At 37.2% G+C, this 23268-nt stretch overlaps 1 protein-coding gene across 5 annotated transcripts in view; it reads right to left on the bottom strand.

Annotated features, from left to right (window-relative positions):
• Positions 1 to 3460: 3460 nt before the first annotated feature.
• khdrbs2 (KH domain containing, RNA binding, signal transduction associated 2) overlaps positions 3461 to 23268 on the bottom strand; it is a 63257-nt gene continuing 43449 nt past the window's right edge. Inside the window, exons 7-13 of one of the 5 annotated variants that reach the window (XM_079635011.1) lie at positions 15015 to 15097; positions 14841 to 14899; positions 12710 to 12809; positions 10779 to 10826; positions 6961 to 7082; positions 3848 to 3952; positions 3461 to 3603 (exon numbers count right to left, since the gene is read on the bottom strand). In XM_079635011.1, coding sequence (XP_079491137.1) covers positions 12712 to 12809; positions 14841 to 14899; positions 15015 to 15097 — 240 coding nt within the window. In that variant the 3' untranslated portion in view covers positions 3461 to 3603; positions 3848 to 3952; positions 6961 to 7082; positions 10779 to 10826; positions 12710 to 12711. Of the gene's footprint in view, positions 3604 to 3847; positions 3953 to 6960; positions 7083 to 10778; positions 10827 to 11746; positions 12810 to 14840; positions 14900 to 15014; positions 15098 to 23268 lie in introns of those variants that run through there. The other 4 variants (XM_079635009.1, XM_079635013.1, XM_079635010.1 and 1 more) reach the window with 4 other exon arrangements.

The following is a 23268-nucleotide window of genomic DNA, read 5'->3' as shown; positions in this document are numbered from 1 at the left end:
CACTGGAAAACTCATGAATGGTGACTGCAGTGCACATAAAGCTGAGCCATTTTAAACCGTGAATTTGCACTGCAATATAACTAGACATTCAGACACAGATTTCCCCCCCTTGCAGTAATAATCCAGACATGATGAAAACCCCTGAACATTGCAGTTGACAGAGCACCTCTCAAAGCATCACTTCAGCCTTTTCCATGTGTTAGCTCCAACTTGCCAGATGCCAGACATCAGACACGCTTCTTCACTGTCACAGCGACGGCCCTCGTATGCGGCGTAAGACAGGGGCTTCGCGTTTCGTCCGCATCTCTGCTGCTGGGGACAGATTTGTGCAGGAAAGAACCCCCGTGACATCTGGCCCTTATGTCGACGGTGGGCCTGGCTGCCTAATGAAGGGACATGCTTGTGCTTGGCACGGCACTGCACACCATTTATTACCGTCAGAGAAAGTCACACCAGGGTCTGCTGCACACTTTAATGATGGCACACTCAAGCTCACAGTGTTCGCGAGCATTTGTGTGAGAAAGCTAGTCCTGTCAGACCAGCTTACACTTCATACATGCTCCCCTGTCCTTGAGTGCTTGAATAAATGTGTTCCTAGAAGATACATTCAAAATGATATGAAATTGTTTCAAAATATAGATCCAACGTAAGATTTCTAATTTTAATTGCAAAATTATTCAGTATTTTCAATGAATAAACTATTTTTTTTAGTCCAGTAGTTCTTTGCCTCGTTATTGTCTACTATATTCTTCCATATTTTTGCATGTTAACCATTTCACTATTCAGAATTTCACTCCACTTTTAATCATTTTGAAAGTGTGAATGTAACAGTTTCACACAAATTGGCACACAAAACCCAACATACATTTTCTAAACTATTAATATTAAACTCTGGATGAGGGGTATATTTGATTAAACTTTGGATGAGGGGTATATTTTATTAAACTTTGGATGAGGGCTATATTTTATTAAACTTTGGGTGAGGGGTATATTTTAAACATCTGTTAATTTGTCTACACCCTTGGATACAATTTTGATCCAAAATTGAAAGTGCTGAAAACAGGCATTTGCCAATATTAAATAAGTCCTTGGGATCAGCTTTCATGCAGTTTACGTATTGCTCCAGCACACCTGCCAGTGATTTCCATGTGAACCTGTAAAGCCTGATGGGGTTCAGGTGTGTTTTATTAGATGGGAACAGTTGCGTAAAGATCCCAGCCCAAAGCCCACGTCTAGGGGGCCATTAACACGACACCGTTTTCAACTAAAAACGGAAAATGTATGGCTGTTAATTTGCACGACAGCAGCATTTTGGGGGCCTGAAAACGCAAACTTTTCGAAATGGGTTTCAAAGTGCAGTTTTTTTAAACTATTATCGTTTAAACTACAAAACCGCACATTTGTGAAAACTGTGACATGCTTATTACATGTTCAGTCTATAGGCACTATAGTGTTTCTTAACAAAGTGACATCTCCAACGACTGGCATGGCATGCATTATACAGCGCTTTTAGTCATTTTTCGCGGATCCGTGTGAACGGGTGTATGTGAAAAAACCCCCGCAAAAAACGTTTCCGTTTTTAGTACATCGTTGTCGTGTAAACGTACCATAGAACTGAAATAAAGACGTCATAAGACATCATACATTGGTGTGTTGTAAAGTTTATTATGTACTGTGAAGTATAAAACTGTGTTGCTGGTCAGGATTTTATCCGTGTTACTTCTACGCATTACATTACATGAGAGAATTCACTTTTTAATAGGAAATGTTCTCTTACTGTAGCATTATCATGAAGAATTATAATTTGACTGTGGTTCATATGAGTTCATATGTCCCGTTATTGGTGGCAGAGTGACAGAGTCTGATTACCCGGTCTGCTAAGTGATCAAAATAAAATCATTTTTATCACTTTATTCTCTCTATCAGCACTTAACAGAGAGATGATGACAGAGAGAACGGCTAGATATGCTGACAACAGCTGAGTGAAATTGGCAGTGAAAGGACGAAACATATTTGTTTATAAATATATGACTAAAAACAATTATAGTTTTATTGCATCAGTGGAAATGCATGTAAAATCTTAAGCCTATAGACGATTCTGCTTTCCCCATTCTTCAAAATGATACATCCGTAGTCGTAAGAAAATTGAATTCGAAAATTCTGTCTGAGCCGTGCTGATAACCTCAAGGGCACTTAAGACGGTGTTAAAATGCCACTCAGAAAAACATGATTGAATGTTTTGAAATTTTCATTGCAAGGAGAAACACATCCAGCTGAGGAACTCAAAGCATTAAAGGGATAGTTCACCCAAAAATGAAAATTCTGTCTGTAATTACTCACCCTCATGTTGTTCCAACCCCAAGACTTTCGTTCATCTTCGAAACACAAATTAAGATATTTTTGAGGAAATCTGAGAGCTGTCTCACTCCTCCATAGGCTTCTTGAGGGATGGAAACTTGCCGGCCCATAAAGTTATTAAAAACATCGTTGAAATAGTCCAAGTGCCTACAGTGGCTCAACCATATGTTTATCAAGCCACGAGAATACTTTTTGTGCGCAAAAAACAAACAAAACTAACGACTTTATTCAACTATTCATTATATTCTCCGTGGGCCTGAGTGTGTTTGCGTAGTGTAACTGCGCAGCGCGTCTGTGTTGCACGTCACCACGTAGGCTCACTATTGGCCGACGCTGGTCATGTGTGTGATGCGTGTGACGTACAACAGTTATACTACGCAAACACACTCAGGCCCACGGAGAATATAATTACGGGGTTGGAGGTAATGAGGGTGAGTAATTACTGACAGAATATTCATTTTTGGGTGAACTATCCCTTTAATGAGAATATGTGTTTGTCATTAAAGAGTTTTGGGCTGGATATTGTGTGAAATTAATTTACTGTGTGTTTTGTTTAACTGTTAAATAATTTCTGAAGCCTCAGGCTTTGAGAGCACAGGTTCTGATGAGTAGTATTTCGACGTTGCTAGAAGTGACATACGCAGAGCAAACTGAGTCATCTGCTCACAGATGTCACAATGGCAGAAAGCACAGAAACAAGCTGCTTCTATAACCCCACAACAAACAGAACTGTGTGTGTGTGGCATAAAGATATGTATAGGTATTTATTTTCAAGTAGTTGTATATCTATCAAGATTTAATGCACCATGTTAAACCCTCCCATTTAGCTGTCGTTGAGGTGACATAGCGTAGACAAAACATACTCCATCTTCAACAGCCATTTAATCCAATTATGTCCCTTTTTTTGTCCTGTGGGATAAAAAGATTAAGCGAAAAGAGGATATATGACCAAAAAATGCAAGACCTTACAGCACAACATTATGCATGAGAAAGGATTTAGCTGTTATTTAAACCTGAAAACAACGTTAGGATCAACATAGCTTTATATTACACCACAATATGTGGCATGCCTTATTGCTATGTTAATCTTAACACTGTATTACCATATCTCTGAAGAATTCAAACTGGATTTTTAGATGCGATACAGCTTTAGATATGTATCCAGTCGGACCTTCTACGGTGGTCTGAATGAACCAATCCAGGAGTGAGGTCAGCCTCATAAGATACTGTTCAGCTTTCATTTAGCTGAAAAAGACAATAAAAACATGCGTCTTAACTTAGTGTCACTCAAAAGACATACATGTATATTTCTAATAGAGAAAAATTATGCGAAACAGAAATAGATCAGCACTGTATTCTACCATTCTCTATCAATACATACCAGACAGTACCTGTGGTTTTTATTTTATTTTACTGTAATTTCTTAAAGCTCTCTCATGCCTTCCTTTCCCATCTGTCACAAGCCAAGTGTGTCCGTGCAGTGACTTACACAAGATGGATACGCAGTGGTCACCTGTGCCCTGCAGTGATGTTCTGTCCAGATCAGCTCTATTGAAGGGCTGTGGGATCCATAGAAGTGAGAAGTTCAACACTGCTGGGGAAAGAAAATAGAGAGAATATATTTCATGGATTCCAAACACCACTAATTCTGGTACACTTTTACACTTATGCTTTTTCACTGACACCTCCCAATAGAAGAACATTATCACAGCTCAAACACTGTGGGCGGAAACACATCTCGAGCAATGTTGGCAGTGACCTAGAGAAAGCACAGTTACATTGACAAACGTCTGTCAGTTGGAAGCTGTTGTCTACAGCCCTGCAATTATCTTCGGTTTCCAGAACAAATCCCTCAGTCGACTTGCCAAGTGTGTAGCGTTACCATAATGGCAGAGAATAAAAGAGTGCAAGTGCACTCCTGCAAGCAGATGGTGTCATTGTATCACTGTCAAACCTCTGAATTTTCAGTCCGACTGCATTAATTGACTCTTCAATCATAACACAATCTTCACTGCATTTGGTGCAAAAAAAGAAAGAAGAAAAACATACCTACATGAGACTAAATTAAATATGTTAAAGTGAATCATGAATACAAATAGTATTATTCATTATTAGCAATATAGCACTTTATTCAAAAGGGCCATGGTTTTGAACATGTTAGGGATGCTGTAACTACCGTACTGGTGCCGGTTTAAAGTCACCATAATGGCCAACTAAAGTCACCGAAATGGACAATTCTTTTTTTTAATGGAATATTGCAGTATTTATTATAAATTATTTATCCATGCACATCATTAGGTAACACTTTATTTTGATGGTCCTCTTTAGACATTCTGTTGACTATGCAAGAGTATTAGTAGACTGTCTGCTTAAAGGGTAACGGTCGCCAAAATTGAACCAAGGCTCCTTTTGTCAATCTACCCGAGTCAAACTTTCATGTAAAAGCATAATTTTATGCAACGTAATGCAACGTAACATGCAATGCAACGTATGCAACGTAACATGAGGCGAGTAAAGATGGAAAGCTCCTAAAGCTTGTTTCCATATAAATTCTAAGTGTCTAAGTTATCATGCTTTTCATTGGAATTACAAGTTCATGATGACATTTCCTCATATGGAGTCAGTTCATTACATTGCATTCGGAGATCGACTACTTTTGACTGACAAAATTCCAGCCACCGGAAACACTAACTGATAAAGTGTGTTGTACAAAACCTTTCTTTTTAGTAAACTTTGTGTACACAAACAATGTTGTCAATCCTCGAGTTCATGTGTAGAGCCCTGGTGATACTTCAAGCACAGTTGTTGTGTCGAGCCTCTTAAGTGTTTTAAAAATAGCGATTTTGATGCTATCATTGTAGTGCCCTGCATTGTTCTTGTTCGAGAAGCCATTTCACTTGAATACACTGTACGTCACAACAGGGAAGAAAGGACTATCGCAACTTCTGTTTCATGTTAATAACTCTATTAGCATTTTCTGACAAAATTAAAAAGCTGAAAGCAGCATATTGTGTATAATATAACTTCATTATAGCACAGCACATGCAACTGCCTTTGATATGCTATATGGATCCATTTCTCCGGGAATTATAGACCTCCTTGATCATTTTCCACAAAGATTTCACTCAATTTTAAATTAATCACTGATTGTCTTGTTTTCAAATGTCCTTGAATCACTGCAGAACAATTAACTTCCTAAAAAAGCTGTAATTTGCAAAGAATTAAACAGATGAAGAAATGGGTGAGTGGTGAAATGATTACAAGAAAACAGGTGAAAACGGCAAGGCTCGCTGCTCTCTGAATTCACAAACAGGCGCTAGGTACTCTGGGAATGTGGCCCCTGGCTCACACAGTTATAAGCTCAGCATGAGAATGGCTCTGTGTAATGTGTCTGCCAAAACCGCACCAATAATGCTGGAATCCATTATACTCCTATAATACTAATCAGTTGAACACCAAAAATAAACATAAGCTATGCAAACATGGCTGTATTTTCCAGGTGCTGTGTTCAAGAGGGACTTCAGGAGTGTGATTTTCACTAGAGAAGACAGGACAAGCCACAAATTCATGTCTGCCTAAAGCATATGGAGTGTTTTATTAAATGAAGAGCAGAGTTCTCTATAATGAGAAGAGTGGGACTACTGCCAATTGAGATTCATTAAAAACTAAAGGATAATTACATTGTGTCTAGCATGCTGAATAGAATATTTCATTAACACACGATCAAGAGTGCTGTGGTTTGGAAGCACAGCTGTGATTCGGCCGCGGGTCGCGCTGATATTCAGACCGACAGAATGATTGCGGGTGTGATATTTTTACAACAATGCAATATTGTCAATAATAGTATTTAGTGACACACATTTTACACTCAATATTGCCAGTTACTTTGTCTATTCTTGCTGCCTGCGACACTAAAATAGGTACACAGGAAGTCAAACTAGTGTTTGAACTAATCATTTGAGTGAATGATTCAATGACACACATAAAGACAGACACTTGTTTTGATCCTGAACAAATCAGTTTAATGAATGTTTCATTCCTATTGGCCAATCTATGAAACCTACAGAAAGAGTCGTTGAATAATTCACACCATTATTGCACAGAATGACAGTCTGTACCTGGAACATGCAAACATGGACGAGTGGAGTGCTTCAAAGTCCCAGGGCTTCTGGGATAATTATCAGCCTAAATCTTTATCAGTAAATAAAATTCGAAGACCGGAACTGAAGGCCCATTCATGCCAAGGACAATAACTATAACGTTTTAATAATCATTCTAATTCTTTGAGACTCAATAATGAAAACGACACAGATGAACAATATCATTGGAATTTCTTTCAGAACGATTTTTCCAGCTGATGAAAGATGAGAACTTTGACAACCAATCAGAATCCCCCTGACTGAGTTTGAGCATTTAACAGAACGTTATTGTGCATTGGTGTGGATGAACACCATAAACAATATAAACTGTTGTATAATTTGATATACACTAGGCTATTACTACTGCTATTACCGTATCTATATAAGTAAAGGCAGTCTACTTATTTTTCCCTAAGCTTTCTGTACACTTGTAAGAGGCAAGTATAAACAATACTCAACTTACCAGGCATACAGCATCTGCACACAGACTGTTTATAAGCACTTCCTCAGCCAAATGAGACGGAGCCCTCTCACTTCTCACTGATTGGTCTTATCAATATGCTCCACATATCGAATGCAAAGCGCCTACAATAAGGAAGAGAATAGATGTCACTCAAGTTAAACAAACACAACATTTAAGGGGAGGCTGAGAAGGGATATCCTACACTTGGCAGCATAAAAGGCAGAGAGCTGGATACGTGGGAGGACTCGGGTTGGGAAAGAAGCTGATTATAGTGATACCCTCCTCAGCGATAATATTTCTGTCTAAAATCTTGCCTGAAGACAACAGGAATACGACCAGTGTATTCTGTCTGACATTCTGGTATTTGTCAAAAAATGAATAGCCTAAAACGCCTCAGAGGTCTCTTAGTCACCAACTACATCATGGTTGTTTCAGCTGTTTTGTTCGTAAAAGATTTTGATACCCTGCTTATGATTCATGATCCACTGAAGAAAAAGCTGTATCTTCTTTCAATCTCCTCCACACTGACTGTCCGAAGGTTTAAAGTAGGTAATGATTACATCTCATATAACATTCCCAGGCTTAAAATAAAAGCTACAACCTTCATTTAAAAGAATTAAGTGGATTTATTTTCAAATCTCTACATCGTCTGCACTGATCATTGATAATAAGTAATGGAGGTTGGATTAACTGATCTCTTCCCATTATCCACGTTCATTCCAAAAGGATCCCCTGAAGAGGCTTAGGCCGTGAGGCTCGCACACCTTTCATGCCCGAGTTGTAAAAGTCTTTTTAATTCTCATACGATGGCTTTCACTGACATGGAGGGATATCAACTTTTTATTTTTTATTATTTTTATTATATGTTCATGTTCTTAATATGCTATGTGTGTTTGTATTATGTACGCATCTATGGTGGAAACAAATTTCCTCTCGAGGACAAATTAAATCTATCTATCTATCTATCTATCTATCTATCTATCTATCTATCTATCTATCTATCTATCTATCTATCTATCTATCTATCTATCTATCTCATCACGAGGGAATAAAATAAAATAAGACTACATTTGAAGAGATGAGAGGCCCAACAGACTGCTCATCTAACATTTCAAAGGTCTGAACACTGCTTAAAAATCAGAGCTTGTTGATTTCTCTTTTTGTACAGTTAAAAACTCTGTGTCCTTAACATTTGTTTGTCGGCTCTCCTGCTGTGTTAAAAACCCATAGGAATTGAATTACAGGACCAGCACGTCTTCAACATCTTCAAGCACCATGCTGCCTGACAAAGTCATTTTAACTCATCCTTGTGTTTAAGATGGTTAAATCTGCATATTTATACGTTTGATTTCAAATGTAGGTTAATATTCTTGATATTTTTATTCTTATACTGATGGTTATGTAGAACGCTAAAGGGCTACAGGCAAGCCATAGAGGTTAATAAAATGCACTGTAGCTAATCTTTTAAAAAATTGCCAATAGCTAAGGGAAGTGTTTATATAGCAATTACCATTTTTGTTATTGGATTGTTGAGCAAGTTCCCTTAGTTTTTAATATCATGGCTATATTAAAAGTTGCAGTTTGGGCCACGACTTTACACAAACAACTATGCGAAAAGAAATGTGATGGCAAGTCTAAAGCCTTTTTGTTCAAGCGACTCTCCATCTCAGTCTCTCTACATGATGACTAACTGTCACAGAAAACAACAGTGATTTTCAACAGTGATGGAAATTCCACTAGTATTTGACAGCAAATTGAATGTCTTGTGTGTGAATTACAGTCTCCCAGCTGAAAACATCATACATTAATCTGTTATTGTCATCATAAATGCATTCTTCCTCACCACTGGAAAAAAAAAATGCATTGTGCATCACACGAGACCAGATTAAACAGAAAGCTTAAAAAGTCCAGTTGCTTGTTACAAACAAGTGTCATTAATTCATAGCACTGCAGTGAAATTATCAGACCTCCTGCACTCTCTTTCACTAGGGAACAGTGTTTCAGGACAAATGAGCTACACATCCAAGCTTCAAAATCCAGTGCTGACATGTTCGAGCCGCAGGTACTACTGCAGAATCGCCACCTGTGTGCCACTGATTAGAAGACACTGCCCATTTTAATCAGCAAGCCTAAAGCCATTCAGTCAAACCTGTCCACAAATCACAAAAAGACCATCATATTATTTAAATAATGCATAATCCATTTTTCATTATATTTAATGGCATGCTATTTTACACAAATTAAATGTAGCAGCTGTCATTAAATAGTTTATTTCAAGCAGACCATTAACGATCAAAAACCACAGCAGTGTTAATGCAGCTAAAACATCGTCGTCATTGTTTCCGTTTCCTATCACCTTTCCATTCTAAAGTAAGCCATCTGATAGGCGTCAGCGATTTAATCATCCTTTGTTGCTTTACAAATGGTTCCCTGAGTAAAAAAACGCATCTGTTTGAGCATGTCCCTGTCTTGTCCTTAATTAGACTATAAAACATGGCTGACCTCTACAAAAGACTTCCATCCATCAAGAGAACCAAAATAGTGTGACGATGGTCAAAATTAATAACTAGTTCCAAGCTTTGAATCTTCAAAAACGCTAAAATGATAACGAAAAGGTTGCGTTAATTGATTTTTTTCCCCCGATGCACATAATTGCTCTGCTCTAGCAGAAAAAAACAAAACTAAATGAATCCTAAAGAACACTGTTTTAGTCTCTTGTTGCTGTTATGCTCCACATGTGGGGATCGCCTGCATCGTAATTAATACAAAAAAGTTGTTAATTACCCAAATGTTCAAAGCATTGTTCCTGAAGGCCACATTTCACTCGAGGTCATACTATCACCCTTAATATTTTAGTTGTGTGCAATTAATCTGTGCATAGTTTCACAAGTCTTTTTCATACTGAGAGGGATTCTGTCTTCAAGCTAACCTAAAGGGATGTTTGTGTTACTAGCTAAATGGCTTGTTAATTGTAGTCACAACAAAACATTAATACATGCTCCTAACTCTGAAATAAAATTGTTTGCTTTATTGTTTTCTCTTGCTCTAAGACAGCTCTGCACTACATAGGTCTTGGTGTTTCCGATGAAGCATGACAGATGCTAAATGACTTCCATAATCCATATGCCCAGGGTTTCCCTATACCCTTACAAAAAAAATAAGTAGGCTATACTTCAAGTTAATTTTATTAAGTATACTTAAGTAAAGTTAAAGTATATTATTAGTATACTTTATGTACTAAGCATACTAATGTCAATGTACTAGAAGTAAACTTGTAAGTGTACTGTTTTAATACTATTTGGGAGTAAATCGGTCCACTTTTCACTTTTAGTATGCTTTAAGAGAAACAGTAGTAAACACGACTTGTTTTTAATATGTACTGCAACTATACAAGTGAACTTATTATAGGTATGCTGATAGTTTACTAGTCAAATACTTGTAGTGCTTTTTTTAGTTTATGAAGGTACACTTTGAAGTATACATTCAGTAAACTACTAGTTTAGTAGTTTTATACTGCAAGTACACTTTTTTTTAGGAAGCCGTGGCTGAGACTTAACTTTTACAAAGCATATATATTTAGGTTTGACATTTTGAGCTTTTTAACTCTGCAGATCTAACAGATCTAACTGTGCACTAACAGCTACATAACACACTGAAGAAAAAGGAAAACAAGAAATCGCATCATATTACCCCTTTAAGGCCCGGGACGTTGGAAAAATGGATGGACTTGTGCCAAAGCAAAAAGTTGTAACAAACTCCAGTAAAAACTATAAAAAAAACTATATACAACTATATTTGAATGCACTTTTGCAGCTTACCTAGTCTGATTCAATCCACTGCATCTCAGCTCACAGAGAGACTGGCACCTGTTGGAAGGATAAATCATATTTAAGATACAGATTTTAAGGCGCTATTAGTATAATACACAAAATGAAGAAGAGACAATGAGTGAGACTACAAGTCAAAACAAACGTACACTTGCATGCACGATTAACAGATGGATTGAAAACAGTTTGACAAAGCATATGTTACTATCAAAAAAGTAAACCAATTTGTGGGGCTGGACAAAAGCTGTCAGAGCAGAATATGATTTGAGAGCAACCATCTTTTTCAGCGTTTCTGGTTAAAAAGCTTAGTTTAGCTGGTCAGGTATTAAAGATCAGTTTTAGCTTGTTTTAAAAGATGGATTGTTAATTGCTTTTTCTTTCTTTCTTATGTGTTAGCAAGTCATTTTTGGTGTCACTAGTTAACTTTATTAGCGGATTTAGAGGGCCGAGGCATTTATTTGGGGTTAGTGAGGGCAGGTTTACTTTTTGAAGTATAAATAACTTAATTTATGACTGGCATTCGCAACATTAGAGTTATTATTAGGGTTACCTGCTTAACGTTTAGTCATCCTTTCGAAGTCTTAATACGAGTCAGCATTCAGTTCTAATAGTCACAAAAAAGAGTTTAGGTCTCTATGGGGCCTTCAATAGTGCTGATATTTAAATGCATTGGTATTACAACAAAAATGCAGCCTTCTGATGTTCATTAACATAAATAGCAGAATAAAATATACTAGGTAGCAGAGATAAAGCAATTTAACTGGATCCCATTCACTCCTGTGAGTGATGAAATATGAGTGTGAATATCAGCCATATTCACATTTGCTACAGTGGTTAACACCAAAGGCTGAAGGCAATTAGAACATCTTATTGGAATATGGGGACGTTCTTACCTCCTGAATCTCCATATCATTCTCAGAGTGACGTTAGTGCAGACAAGTCAGTCCGACTTATTGTTTAATAAGCTGAAGCTTAAAGAGTGTGTTAAAAAAGATTCAATTTATTGATCTAAACAGTTGATTTCCATTAACATGTTAAACATTTAAATGACTAATCAAGAGTCAATGAACAATTTAGAGCTAATGTTAAAAATTATTTAACAAAGTTTAATTCTATTAATGTAGCTTATCTAATATTACACAAAATGACTTGACAACGTCTCTACGGTTCCTTTTTGTGGCTTTCTTGGTTAAATATATATAAAAACAACATATTAGCCATTTCAGGTCAAACAGGCATTTAGTACTAGAAACAAGTACGTACCTAATCTAATTTTACAAATAAAATGATCTCATCCTTATTAACAAATTATAGCAACACAAGTTTAACAATTATAATCACCTATTTAGAGAAGCTTGCACAAGGCGCTTTACATCCTTTTTATTACATTTTTATGTACAAATACAAGCTACACACAAAGCAAAGCACTTGGATGTGGCTACGTACATAGCCAATTGCTTTCAAACCCAATACTGATATCAAAATTAAATATACAAACTCAGTATTTACCATCATCAAATCAAGAAGTATTAAGAAAGATGTTATGTACAAAATGAGTCTTTTCACTGTGGCGATACACTTTTTCCTTAACGCAAAGATTCCCAAAATCCGGGAAGCACAACGTGTAGCTAATTCCATGCTTTACATTTGGGGGACAAACAATGGAAAACTAAAGGAAGGAGCATTCAATGACAAAAGCACACTGCCAAATCCTGGCCAGAACTAATGTTCATATGGTATTTTACAAAGAAGTCAACAGTTTCAGATAAGAAAAGAAGGGACCATGTATCTCCCATCCCCCCACCCAAGGTTAGGATGAGTTTAAAAACATGGTTGACCTATCACTTAAAAATCCCTTTTTATATTATTTAGGCCTAGTAAATGCGGTTTGCATCGTATGGAGGTCACATGATCTGGAGCACCTTTAATATCTACCATAGGGGTGATCTCTGTAGCCCCCTCGATTAAGTCTTGATGCTGGAGCTTTGAGGTTGGGCCGGGATGATATCCAGTCCTCTTCTGCTAAAAGTAAGACGATTAAACAAAAAATGCAAAACTAATAATCAGGTAAAACAATCTTCATTTGAAAATTGAATTTAACACAAGAGATACGTAGAGAAGCAGAGAAGCCTCCTTAAATGGCTGAAATGCAATGCTATGAAGGGATGGATATCCTAAGGCCATGTAATTCCATGTGACATTAGAAATGTTTAATGCTTTTTTTTTATCTGAGCGTTACAAAATGATAAACTGAGCACCAGCTGATCATCTTACACATACATTTCAATAATTAGAGCTCCGTTCCCCACATCTCATCTTGGGCATGTTCGCCTCGGTCCATTATCATAGATTTCAGAAATATACAATGTCACTTTGCCCTAATTATCAGTTACCAAAGGCTGAGCAGATGAGGCATGAAATCCTGGCTGAGCTCACAGCATGACCCTGCTGTCATTTAAATACAGTATGTGTTGGGAGCCGATGCTCCATTAGGTTCTCGGAGTGTGATCGCTGGGCCATTGAGGAAACAATCAGCCCGCCTTCAGGGCAAAGAGCCTTAACCTTCATTGTTGCTAACTACAGTTTCACCGAGAAAGAAGGAAAAACCATTATACATCATGACAAAATCCCTTACATTCCAGCATTCTGTGTAATGATCACTGCCACACAAACAGCCCTCCCTTACTCACATTATACTTAATGTTTTCCTCTTACATCCTCCTCACTGTGAAGAACTGATCTTGCCAACTTACAATGATCCTATGGAAGCCTGCTTCCGCCTTTGAGTAAAAAAAAAAGTAATTGTTCAACCCAAAAACGAAAATTCTGTCATCGTTTACTCACCCTTGTGTCGTTCCAAACCCGTAAGACTTTCGTTCATCTTCAGAACACAAATGAAGATCTTTTTGATGCTCTCAGATTTCATTAAAAAATCTTCATTTGTGTTACGAAGATGAACAAAAGTCTTAGAGGTTTGGAAAGAAGGGTAAATGATGACAGAATTTTCGTTTTTGGGGTGAACAAACCCTTTAAATGTTTGAAATAAAATCACATTTTGATATATAAAGTCACATTGCAAGAAGTCACATTTTGAAATAGAGTCACACAGTAAGAAATAAAATGACATAGCAAGAAGTCACACTGCTTGAAATAATCACAATTATGATATAGACATCATATTGCAAATGAAGAAGTTATACTATGAGACCTAATGACACATTGAGCAAAATGAAGTTACAAATGCAAGACCAATACGCTATTGATAGATATAAAGTCACAAGTTACCTTCTTTTTTTTCTTCTTCTTTTTTACTCTGGAAGCGGAAATCCATATGATCCTAAATGCCTAACAAGCTAAACCTTTTGTAACACAATAAAATCTTGGTTTCAAGTCAAAAGGTGGCAAAATATCAAATCTTTCCTTTTCACAGAGACACTCCATTGCACAATTTGACACTATGCAAAATGGATGAGCAGGTATGTATACAATGGGAAACTGGCATCAGAGGAACACAACAGTCTATGCCAAGAACAGAGGGAATCCTGCATCAAATATAATCCAGAGAGGGCACATATTCAAAGGCAAAGTATGGGCTGAAAGGCCATTCTGACTCTCTTGGTGGGCCTCAGCAACGCCTCCAGCTCTCTACTGGCTCTGGTCCATGATTTCAAGTGCATCTTAAAACCCAGCCCTGAAGCAGACTAGTAAGGTAAGATGGCAGCTGCTGTGCTCTGGGCCTCTGTGATTTAACAACTGGCGAATGCCGCTAGGTGTTTTTCCTTACCTTTAGCTCTGAAACATTTAACAGCAATATGGAAAATGAATGAGGCAAAGAGGTTTCTCACTGGTGTGGGCAATGTGCCATGACTGAGTTTCAGCCCGCCTGCTACGCGAACTACTGCTATGCAAACTACCTCTCTTTGTGGTGCACCATTCAAAATGGTTGACCTAAAATGCTAATAGTTTCCCTAGTGAGCAAAAAAAAAAAAAAACTAAGTTTGCAATGAAAGTCATGATGCTTTAGCAGAACTGTAGATAAGATAAATTCCTTACCATAATTATTATAGGTTTCATCATTATTGCCGTGTCCATATTCATAATATTCTGAGACACTGTAGGAGAAAAACATATTTCTTATGAGACATTTTGACAGATTCTTAGAGTGAAAATATGCATTAATTAGCTCATGTTGTGACAAAATGTCTTTAAAAGAAATGAAATGTGCACCTTTTCGACTGGTTGCTGTAGTTGTCATCATAGCCCTCATAACTCTCGTCATCATATTCTCCGTCATAACCATCATCATATCCCTGAAATAACAGAAACACAAAAGAGTAATCATAGAGGGAGACGCAAGAGGTCGGAAACCATCTCAAAGCAGTACTCTAATTGTTTAGGGTTGGAAAATCAATGTTTAATTACACTGCAATAGGATTTCTCTAATAAATATACTCTGAGAGTGGTGGACTGGCACAGCTGAATCATGTCCAACAGAAAATATTGATCAGTAAACGACAATTGTCTCATTTGCCATGTCTGAAGACAAGTGGATAATGCCTAGGTCGATTCAATATTACAGACAAAAGAAACGATAAACAGATTAAAACTTCATAATAACATGTCCAAGAGATCCTACATGAGTCATGACTGGTGTCATCCATACACTTATTCTTACTCTTTTTTTTTCTTTTTTTTTGAGCCATCACTGATATTGAGAGGAATTATTATCATTAACATTCATATACTGAATGTGCAGATATTTTATGGTCTGACTGTGCGCTTTAATTCTGGCTTTATATTTTGGTCTGAAATCCAAAAATCCAGAATGAAGTAACTCCAGAGAGTTGTGTAATATAAATGATAAAACGATAATTCTGTTCCTTGTTTCTGATTTGTCAACACAGCGTTTCATTCATGCTAAATAATACACAATATTACAGCAATGACGCTATGACACTATATTGGATTGATTAAAGTAACTATCTATTAGGCAAACTCCAAATGATTCATAAATGCAAACTCATAACATACAGTTTCGTGTTTCCATTTTGTTATTCGACAGACTAACTGAAAATGTTTCCATTTTTATTAGGCCTAATCTGTCAGAAAAAAAAAACCTGGGCAAGCTATTTTGATCCTGCCTATTCCCTTTGCATTCAAATTCTGCACAACAGTCTGCTTTTATGAGTATGAAGAAGGATTAGACTAAATGAAAGTCATGGATTATGCCAGGGATTAAGTTGTTCAGGAGATCTAAAGCACAAGTTTCCTTCTATTAGTTTTTCCTCCTGCTAATAGGGTCAGGGTTCTGTCCTCTTCCACTAATTGACCGGTTTGTTAACATTGCCTCTTGATAGAGTGCTATGCATATCTTACGCAGCAGAGTATACAGCAGAAGAGGCAGCATGTTTTACTATTTAATAGCATATTTCAGAACATGTCAATCACACTAATACCAACAGCTCTCTGAGGAAATACATTTTAGCAGAAGAGTGAGAGGTAGTGGCTGACCTACCCGTTTAATAGGGTCATTTCATCAAGAGCGGAAAGAGGAGCTTCATTTTAACATTCATGAACATGAAGATGTGTCCTTTATGTCTGCTATGACATTTAATGACCAAACAGAGTAGTTCACCCAAAAATGAAAATTCTATCATAATTGACTCATCCTCGTGTCATGTTACGATCTGTGCAGTGACCTATTTGATCCAGAAAGAAAATCAGAAAAAATATGAGGGTGAGTGAACTATTCCTTTAAAATGATTACTATAAAATATACGGCAAAAATAACTTGACATACTATGATAAGAAATCACCTACAGGAAATTTCAGATATTAAAACTATTTTGGATCTTACAGTCAGACACATAGGGCCCTATTTTGACGATCTGAAACGCAAGTGTCAAAGTGCAAAGCGCAAGTAACTTTGTGGGCGGATCCTGGCGCTGTTGCTATTTTCCCAGCGCGATAAATGACTCTTGCGCCCGACGCAAATCTAAAAGGGGTTGGTCTGAAGTAGCTTCATTATTCATAGGTGTGGTTTGGGCGTAACGTGAAATAAACCAATCAGAGCGTCCTCTCACATTCCCTTTAAGAGCCGGCGCGCTTGTTCCACGGCGGATCGCTATTATAACGGCGGATTTGCCAGCGCACGCCAGGAGCGGTTCACAGCCGAGGAAACCGACGTTCTCGTCAGGGCTGTAAAACACAGAGAAGTGACATTGGGGATGATGGGAGAAACCCACCCAAATTAGCTTCGGTTAAACAGGCGTATAATTTGGGTAGTAAATGTGTAGCCTAATCTAGATTTTTTTTTTTTTTTTTATCTAGATAGATTTTTTTCACATCTTCACGGACACAACAATGATTTCCCTCGTGTGTTAATAATTTTCCTTGTAATAATGTATGATTTGCAAAAATGAAAACTGCTGCATCTTTTTATATTAGAGAATCAAAGTGGATGCGCGTTAACATTATGGCCAAGCACGCGCCCTTAAAATACCATATCACTAACGCGCAACGCGCCACTGTCTTTAGACTGTTTTTTTCCTGGTCAATGGCGCAATTGCTTTCTAAAACTGGAAAATACCACCATGGAAGTTTTGCGCCGGAACACGCCTTCTCTTTGCGCTGAACCGCCCCCGCGAGCGCAAGTTCATTTCCTAATTTACCGACGTGCGTCTGTGGAGGGAAAAGTCCGCTGTGCGCGGGTGCAAAATAGGAATGATACATGCGTCGGTGTTCAAAGTCAATTGCGCTGGGTGCAAGATAGGGCCCATAGTGTGACCAGGGTATAATTACAGTATATTACTTAGTATAATAACAAAGTGCTGTTTAAAAGGTCCTTGTGTCTGACCTTCCTGACTTTACCATGCACTTACAAGCCACTGCGCATAATTTGAGCAAGCTCAGTTAATGGTGCTTGATTGTTACATTTCAACACTCATTTAAAAGAGCAATTAACTCTGGTCCTATTGAGCAAGCTAACAGGAAATAAATCAAGTGGTAGAGAGCACTGCAAGAGTAATTAATACAGCAGACAGCCAAAGGTCTTCAATACTCAGCTTCATTATCAATTGACAACCACCAACACCTCTTGACAGTGACTGATCTCTGTGTGGGACGGCAACGGAATATGATTCCTCACTGGAGAGCAGCAAAAGGAAATGAATGGTTGAAAACGCTTTTTGGCTGTGGCTCCTTCTGCTCATTGAATGAAGTCTCTTTGTCAACCCCTTATTTATCAACCGATTTTTCAGGCCTAATATTTTCAGTTTGAAGTTTGAGCAAACATGGGCTAAAGGCCAGACAAGATTAAGCAGTCTGAAATATACTGACATTCAACAGGCCATATATATATTTAATGGTCCGTTCTGATTGTTGCAAATGTTGAAAGGACACATAATTCTTTCAAACATAATCAAAATGGGATTTCATTGCACATCAATTTTATATTGAAGGCAAACTGCATTTCAAATCATGGTGTTTAGTGACTGATAGGTTTAATGATAAATTAAAGGCAAGGTAGGTGATTTGTTCCAGATTTTTTTTTTGTTATGCTGGTTGAAAATCTCTTCACATCGTGACAGCTAAGTTAAGTGGTCTAGATGTATTTTTATGTATATGGTCTGTGGAAGTCATAGGACCATAAAATGTTTGTCCAACGTATGCATTTCCATATACCTCTCCACAGACATCACACGTCATCAGCGGCATGAAACTGTCACCTGAACCAGAACAAATAGCTTATGCTGCGTTCAGGCCATAACTACTGTAATTTGCAAGAGATGGAAACCCACGACGTTATACTTAGAGCAGTTTGTGATTCTAATTAATGCAATTCAATGGCTACACTATCAACAGTGGATCTGCAGCAGTCAGGTGATACAGGTCAGTGCTCTTTAAGTTGCTTATGTTCATTATTATTGTAATGTTATGTGCTTAGAGACATGTGGTAATTTAACGCAGTCTCTCGTGACGCTTTTGTTTGTCCCCTGCATGTGTTTTGAAGGAGGCGTTGCTTTGGAAAGCGCTTTAAAGGAAGGGTGGGATCTTATGCTTTCAAAGCTAACTCGCTATTGCTAGCCTCTCTGAAAATTGCCTACCCTACCTTTATATGTTCAGTCAACCACAGTTAATATGAATAAGGAGAATGAAAACAGAAATACAAGTTTCCTTCTATTAGTTTTTCCTCATGCTCACAGGGTCAGGGGTCTGTCCACTTCTACTAATTGACCGGTTTGTTAATATTGCCTCTTGATAGAGTGCTATGCATGTCTTAAGCAGCAGATATACAGCAGAAGAGGCAGCATGTTTTAATATACAATGACTCAACTAGAGCTTTGGTATTTGCCCTTATCATTGGTGTCAAATTATGTTTGTGTTTGGATTCTTGGCATTAAGGTAAACATCCGCTAGTCAAAACAGCACGATCAACCTTAAGGAATTATTAAGTAGTATATTAAGTAAACTTGGATCATGAGTATCATTGGAATTTAATAATCCTAATATAAGTAAATTCTTTGTAAAATAACTATTATATGAACATGTGCCATGTTAAATTTAATAGCGTTTTGACGACAATCTGATTGAATATTTTTTTTTTTTTAAACAGCTGCTCTCTGAGTTCCCTCATACATTTCCATGCTATTACCATGTGTTGATCCATATGGGAAGAAATCATTACATATTCAAGAGCACAAGATTTCAAGAGAACAGATTTCACAGAACACAGTCCTTACTATACCAAATAATTGAATTAAGCAAATTATTGTCTGTGGCCAGGAGTCAGGTTTTAATTTTATTTATTTATTCCCCCCCAGAATTAAAATATCTTACTACTTACCACCTGGAAATGCAAATAATTGATATGTCTATTCATATATGATAACAGCTCACTGAAATGTTAAGACACTTTCTACCAACTCAAGAACAACCACATGAATATTTATAGAGCTAGAATAACAATTTAGAAGCCTAGCACAGGATTTGCCTGAAAGCACAGTCGTTTGCCAGTACTAAGAAGGTGGCAGCAGAAATGTATGCAGGGAGCTCTGTAATAAACTATGACTGTTTATTGCCAAAGATCTCACAGTGGAAATATAGGAGCACTTATTACTTGTTACATAAACTTTTACAATCACCCAAATAAAAGAACTAATTCAGTAAGCTGATGATAGACTAGTAGGCTATTACTTCTAACCTTCAGATGCCGCAATTCGTGTAACGGAGCAATCTATTTCGCATTTGGGAATCATGTTGCAATAATTTTTAATAGGAGTTATTTATGCACGACAAGGAGCTCTGATTCAGTAATCACTGACCAGTAAATATACCATTGCTCATAGAAAGCATAAGGCCTGATACTTGCATGCACTGTACACAACAATATAACCGCCACTGCAAGCCACATAGCTCATGACATTTTCAGCAAAAGCAGAAGATCTACTTTTCTTTGCTATTTTTTATGCAGCTCTTAGCTCTGAAATAATATGCAGAGCCTCTAGGCATTTCACATGCTTCTCTTCAGCAGGAAATTATTAAACTTCTTCTCGAGGTGTATGTCGTACATCTGTTTTATTAAGCGAGGGAGTTCTGCATGAAGAATTCCATTTCAATAATTAGTTCACCTCAAAAATGTCAAGTCAGCGGTGTAAGCGAGCCCATTGTTAAAAAACAATTACAGTCATGGTGAGAACCTTGTGAGAACAGGGCGAGCGAAGCCTTTTTGCAACATTCTATTCTGCACGTTGAATTGGCTCTTGCCATGTGAAGTGGTGTGTGATTGTGTGTCTAAGAGGTTTACTGTGATATCCGAGACACTCAACGTCTTCTTTCTCAGTCATTGACCCTTTTCATTTATTTATCCACATTGAGCTGGTTGTGACCTTATAATGCATTCTGTATGGTTTTTAATTGGGTTTTTGAACAGTTCGTACATTAAAGCAGTATATTATGAATGTAAAATTCTAGGGTGTTTTCATGAGCCTATAGTCCCTATTTTAAAAGGTTAGTTTAAATGAAAAAATAAAAAAATTATATCATCATTTACTCTGACCCTCATGTCATTCCATGTATATTCAAATAATGGTAAATGGACGGTCAAACCTATTTTTTTACAGTCTATGGGTCAAACATGCTTGCTTGACTTCAAAAGACTTAGATTAAACAGCTTGATTAATATGGATATCTTTTAAGTTATTAAAAGTTGTGCGCATGCAAAATTGGGAAGGTCAGAAAAAAGTCAAAAATAAATAAATAAAGGCACCCTGCTTTATCTGCTCCCAGGAAACTTAAATAAATGTCAATGTTTCATTCAAGCAAGGTCTTCGTCAGGCAATAAGAACAACATATATCAAGGGATTTTATATTCCTAAACCCTCACACCTGATAAAAGACAAGGGCAATCAGCAAACTATCCCTTTAAACACTAGTATTATCCAACCGAATTGAAAAAGTAATTATTGTTCTCAAACAGTTTTCCCCATCTGCCATTGATCAAGATAAGCAGATAGCTCCACCCCCAATCTAACACCATTGGTTGAGACCCTGTTGCTATGCCGGGCTGGTCAGAATAATCAAACAAACAAAACAATGTTTGATAACGCCACTGATCCTCAGTGTTTGCACTTTTCAGCATACTCACCTACAAATGACTTATGGCCACACTGCATAATAAGATAGGATAGGAAAAAGTATTTTAACATCAAACAACACACAAACATCGGCTAACAGATAAGAAAAGCTGGATAATGGCAAATCAACAAGCAGCTTTGAACATTATTTTAAAATGTTAGAGCACAGATATCCCACTAGTTTTCTCCTAAGCCACATTCAGAGGTTTGTTTATTTTGTGGTAAGAAAAGGGGCGTCAGCTCATAGAGGAGCGTCGGACTGGTTTGTAGAGAGTGAAGAGCCCTCTGAGAAAGCACTTGTGATCTTTGAGTAAAGCTGTTGTGCTGAGAGGGAGAGGAGGATGATGTCTGGCACGGCTCGGCAGATGCATAAGAGCTGATTAACTGGATTCAAATGCTCACCAACAAAAAGAGCAGAACATTGGCACACAGCAGTGGATATTCATGTGTCTTTCATTTTATACATTTTAAACCTGGATGAATGCAAAGTTTGTATAAAAGCAGACAGCAAATCCATAAAAAAAACTGCATGAGTCTTTCTATTGAACATACAGTACATAGTGTACACACACACACACACACAAAATTGTAATATTTTCTCAACCTTGTCTGTAATTTTAGTCTATTAAGCTTGTGATTAAATTTCTATTTCATTAAAGAATATAACTGGCAGTGCATATTATTTTATTTATTTTGGATAAATATCCTAGTTTGCACAGATTTAGGCATTATTCTTTAATGCTGATTTTTATTTATCAAACAAAAAATCCTTTACAACTTTACCAAGCTTATTATTTATATATTACAATAATTATTAATATATGTTATATTTATTTATTTAATATTTAAATAAAATGCAGCAGAAAGTATTTATCAATGTAAATAATTGAATGGCATTCAAAACTCAACTTAATATTTAACAGGTTGGATCTTTGTGAATTTAGCTTAATGTAGAAGAATTTTCATTATTATGATTATGAAGGAATGGGGGTGGTGATGGCGCAATGGATAAGACACATGCCTTTGGTGTGAGAGACCCGGGTTCGAATCCACTGTGAGACACCAATGTGTCCCTGAGCAAGACACTTAACCCCTAGTTGCTCCAGAGGCGTGCGACCTCTGAAATATATAGCAATTGTAAGTCGCTTTGGATAAAAGCGTCAGCTAAATGAATAAATGTAAATGTAAATGATTATGCAATCGACAGTGTTTACATTATATAGTTAGTATATCAGCACCAAACCTTCCCATGATTGTTTGATATTACTGTAATGTAATATAACTTTTCTGCTGTTATGTTAATCGCGCACATTTAACATGATTCATAAAGATATTGAATCCTATAAAATTATTCTTATCAATGAAATGTGAAAAACAAGATGCAATTTCCAGATTGAAATCTCTCTGTGTGTATTATGGATAAAAAATGATAGAAGACATGAAGATATGCATACTATGAAACATATATTTCCACTAATAACTATTGGAATTCTCAAATTTTCTAGGGAAAAATCCCTGAGGTTGAGGATGGGCAAGGTTAGATTTTGAATGGTGTTCCTAGTGAACTACTCATTTCCTGGTCCACTTTCCTCCACCTGCCTACCCAAGACCCAATTACTCAGAAATATTTCCACGTTTTCCATGTCTCCAGTAATACAGAGGCTCTCCAGCAGAACTCAATTCACGTTGGTAATGAGTCTGTACTCTAACATTTCCCCATGCAGACAGACCAATCTGCCACAGTGCTGCACATATAGGACTTTTGCATTAGGCAAAAGCTCAGAGGGAATCGAATCCATGAGATATTGCTTTTTTCATTAGGTTGGAGTTTGACGTTCACTTGGCTG

Source organism: Phoxinus phoxinus (assembly GCF_949152265.1).
Source record: "Phoxinus phoxinus genome assembly, chromosome: 14".
NCBI classification, from domain to species: Eukaryota; Metazoa; Chordata; class Actinopteri; order Cypriniformes; family Leuciscidae; genus Phoxinus; species Phoxinus phoxinus.
This window is presented reverse-complemented; position numbering and strand designations above follow the sequence as displayed.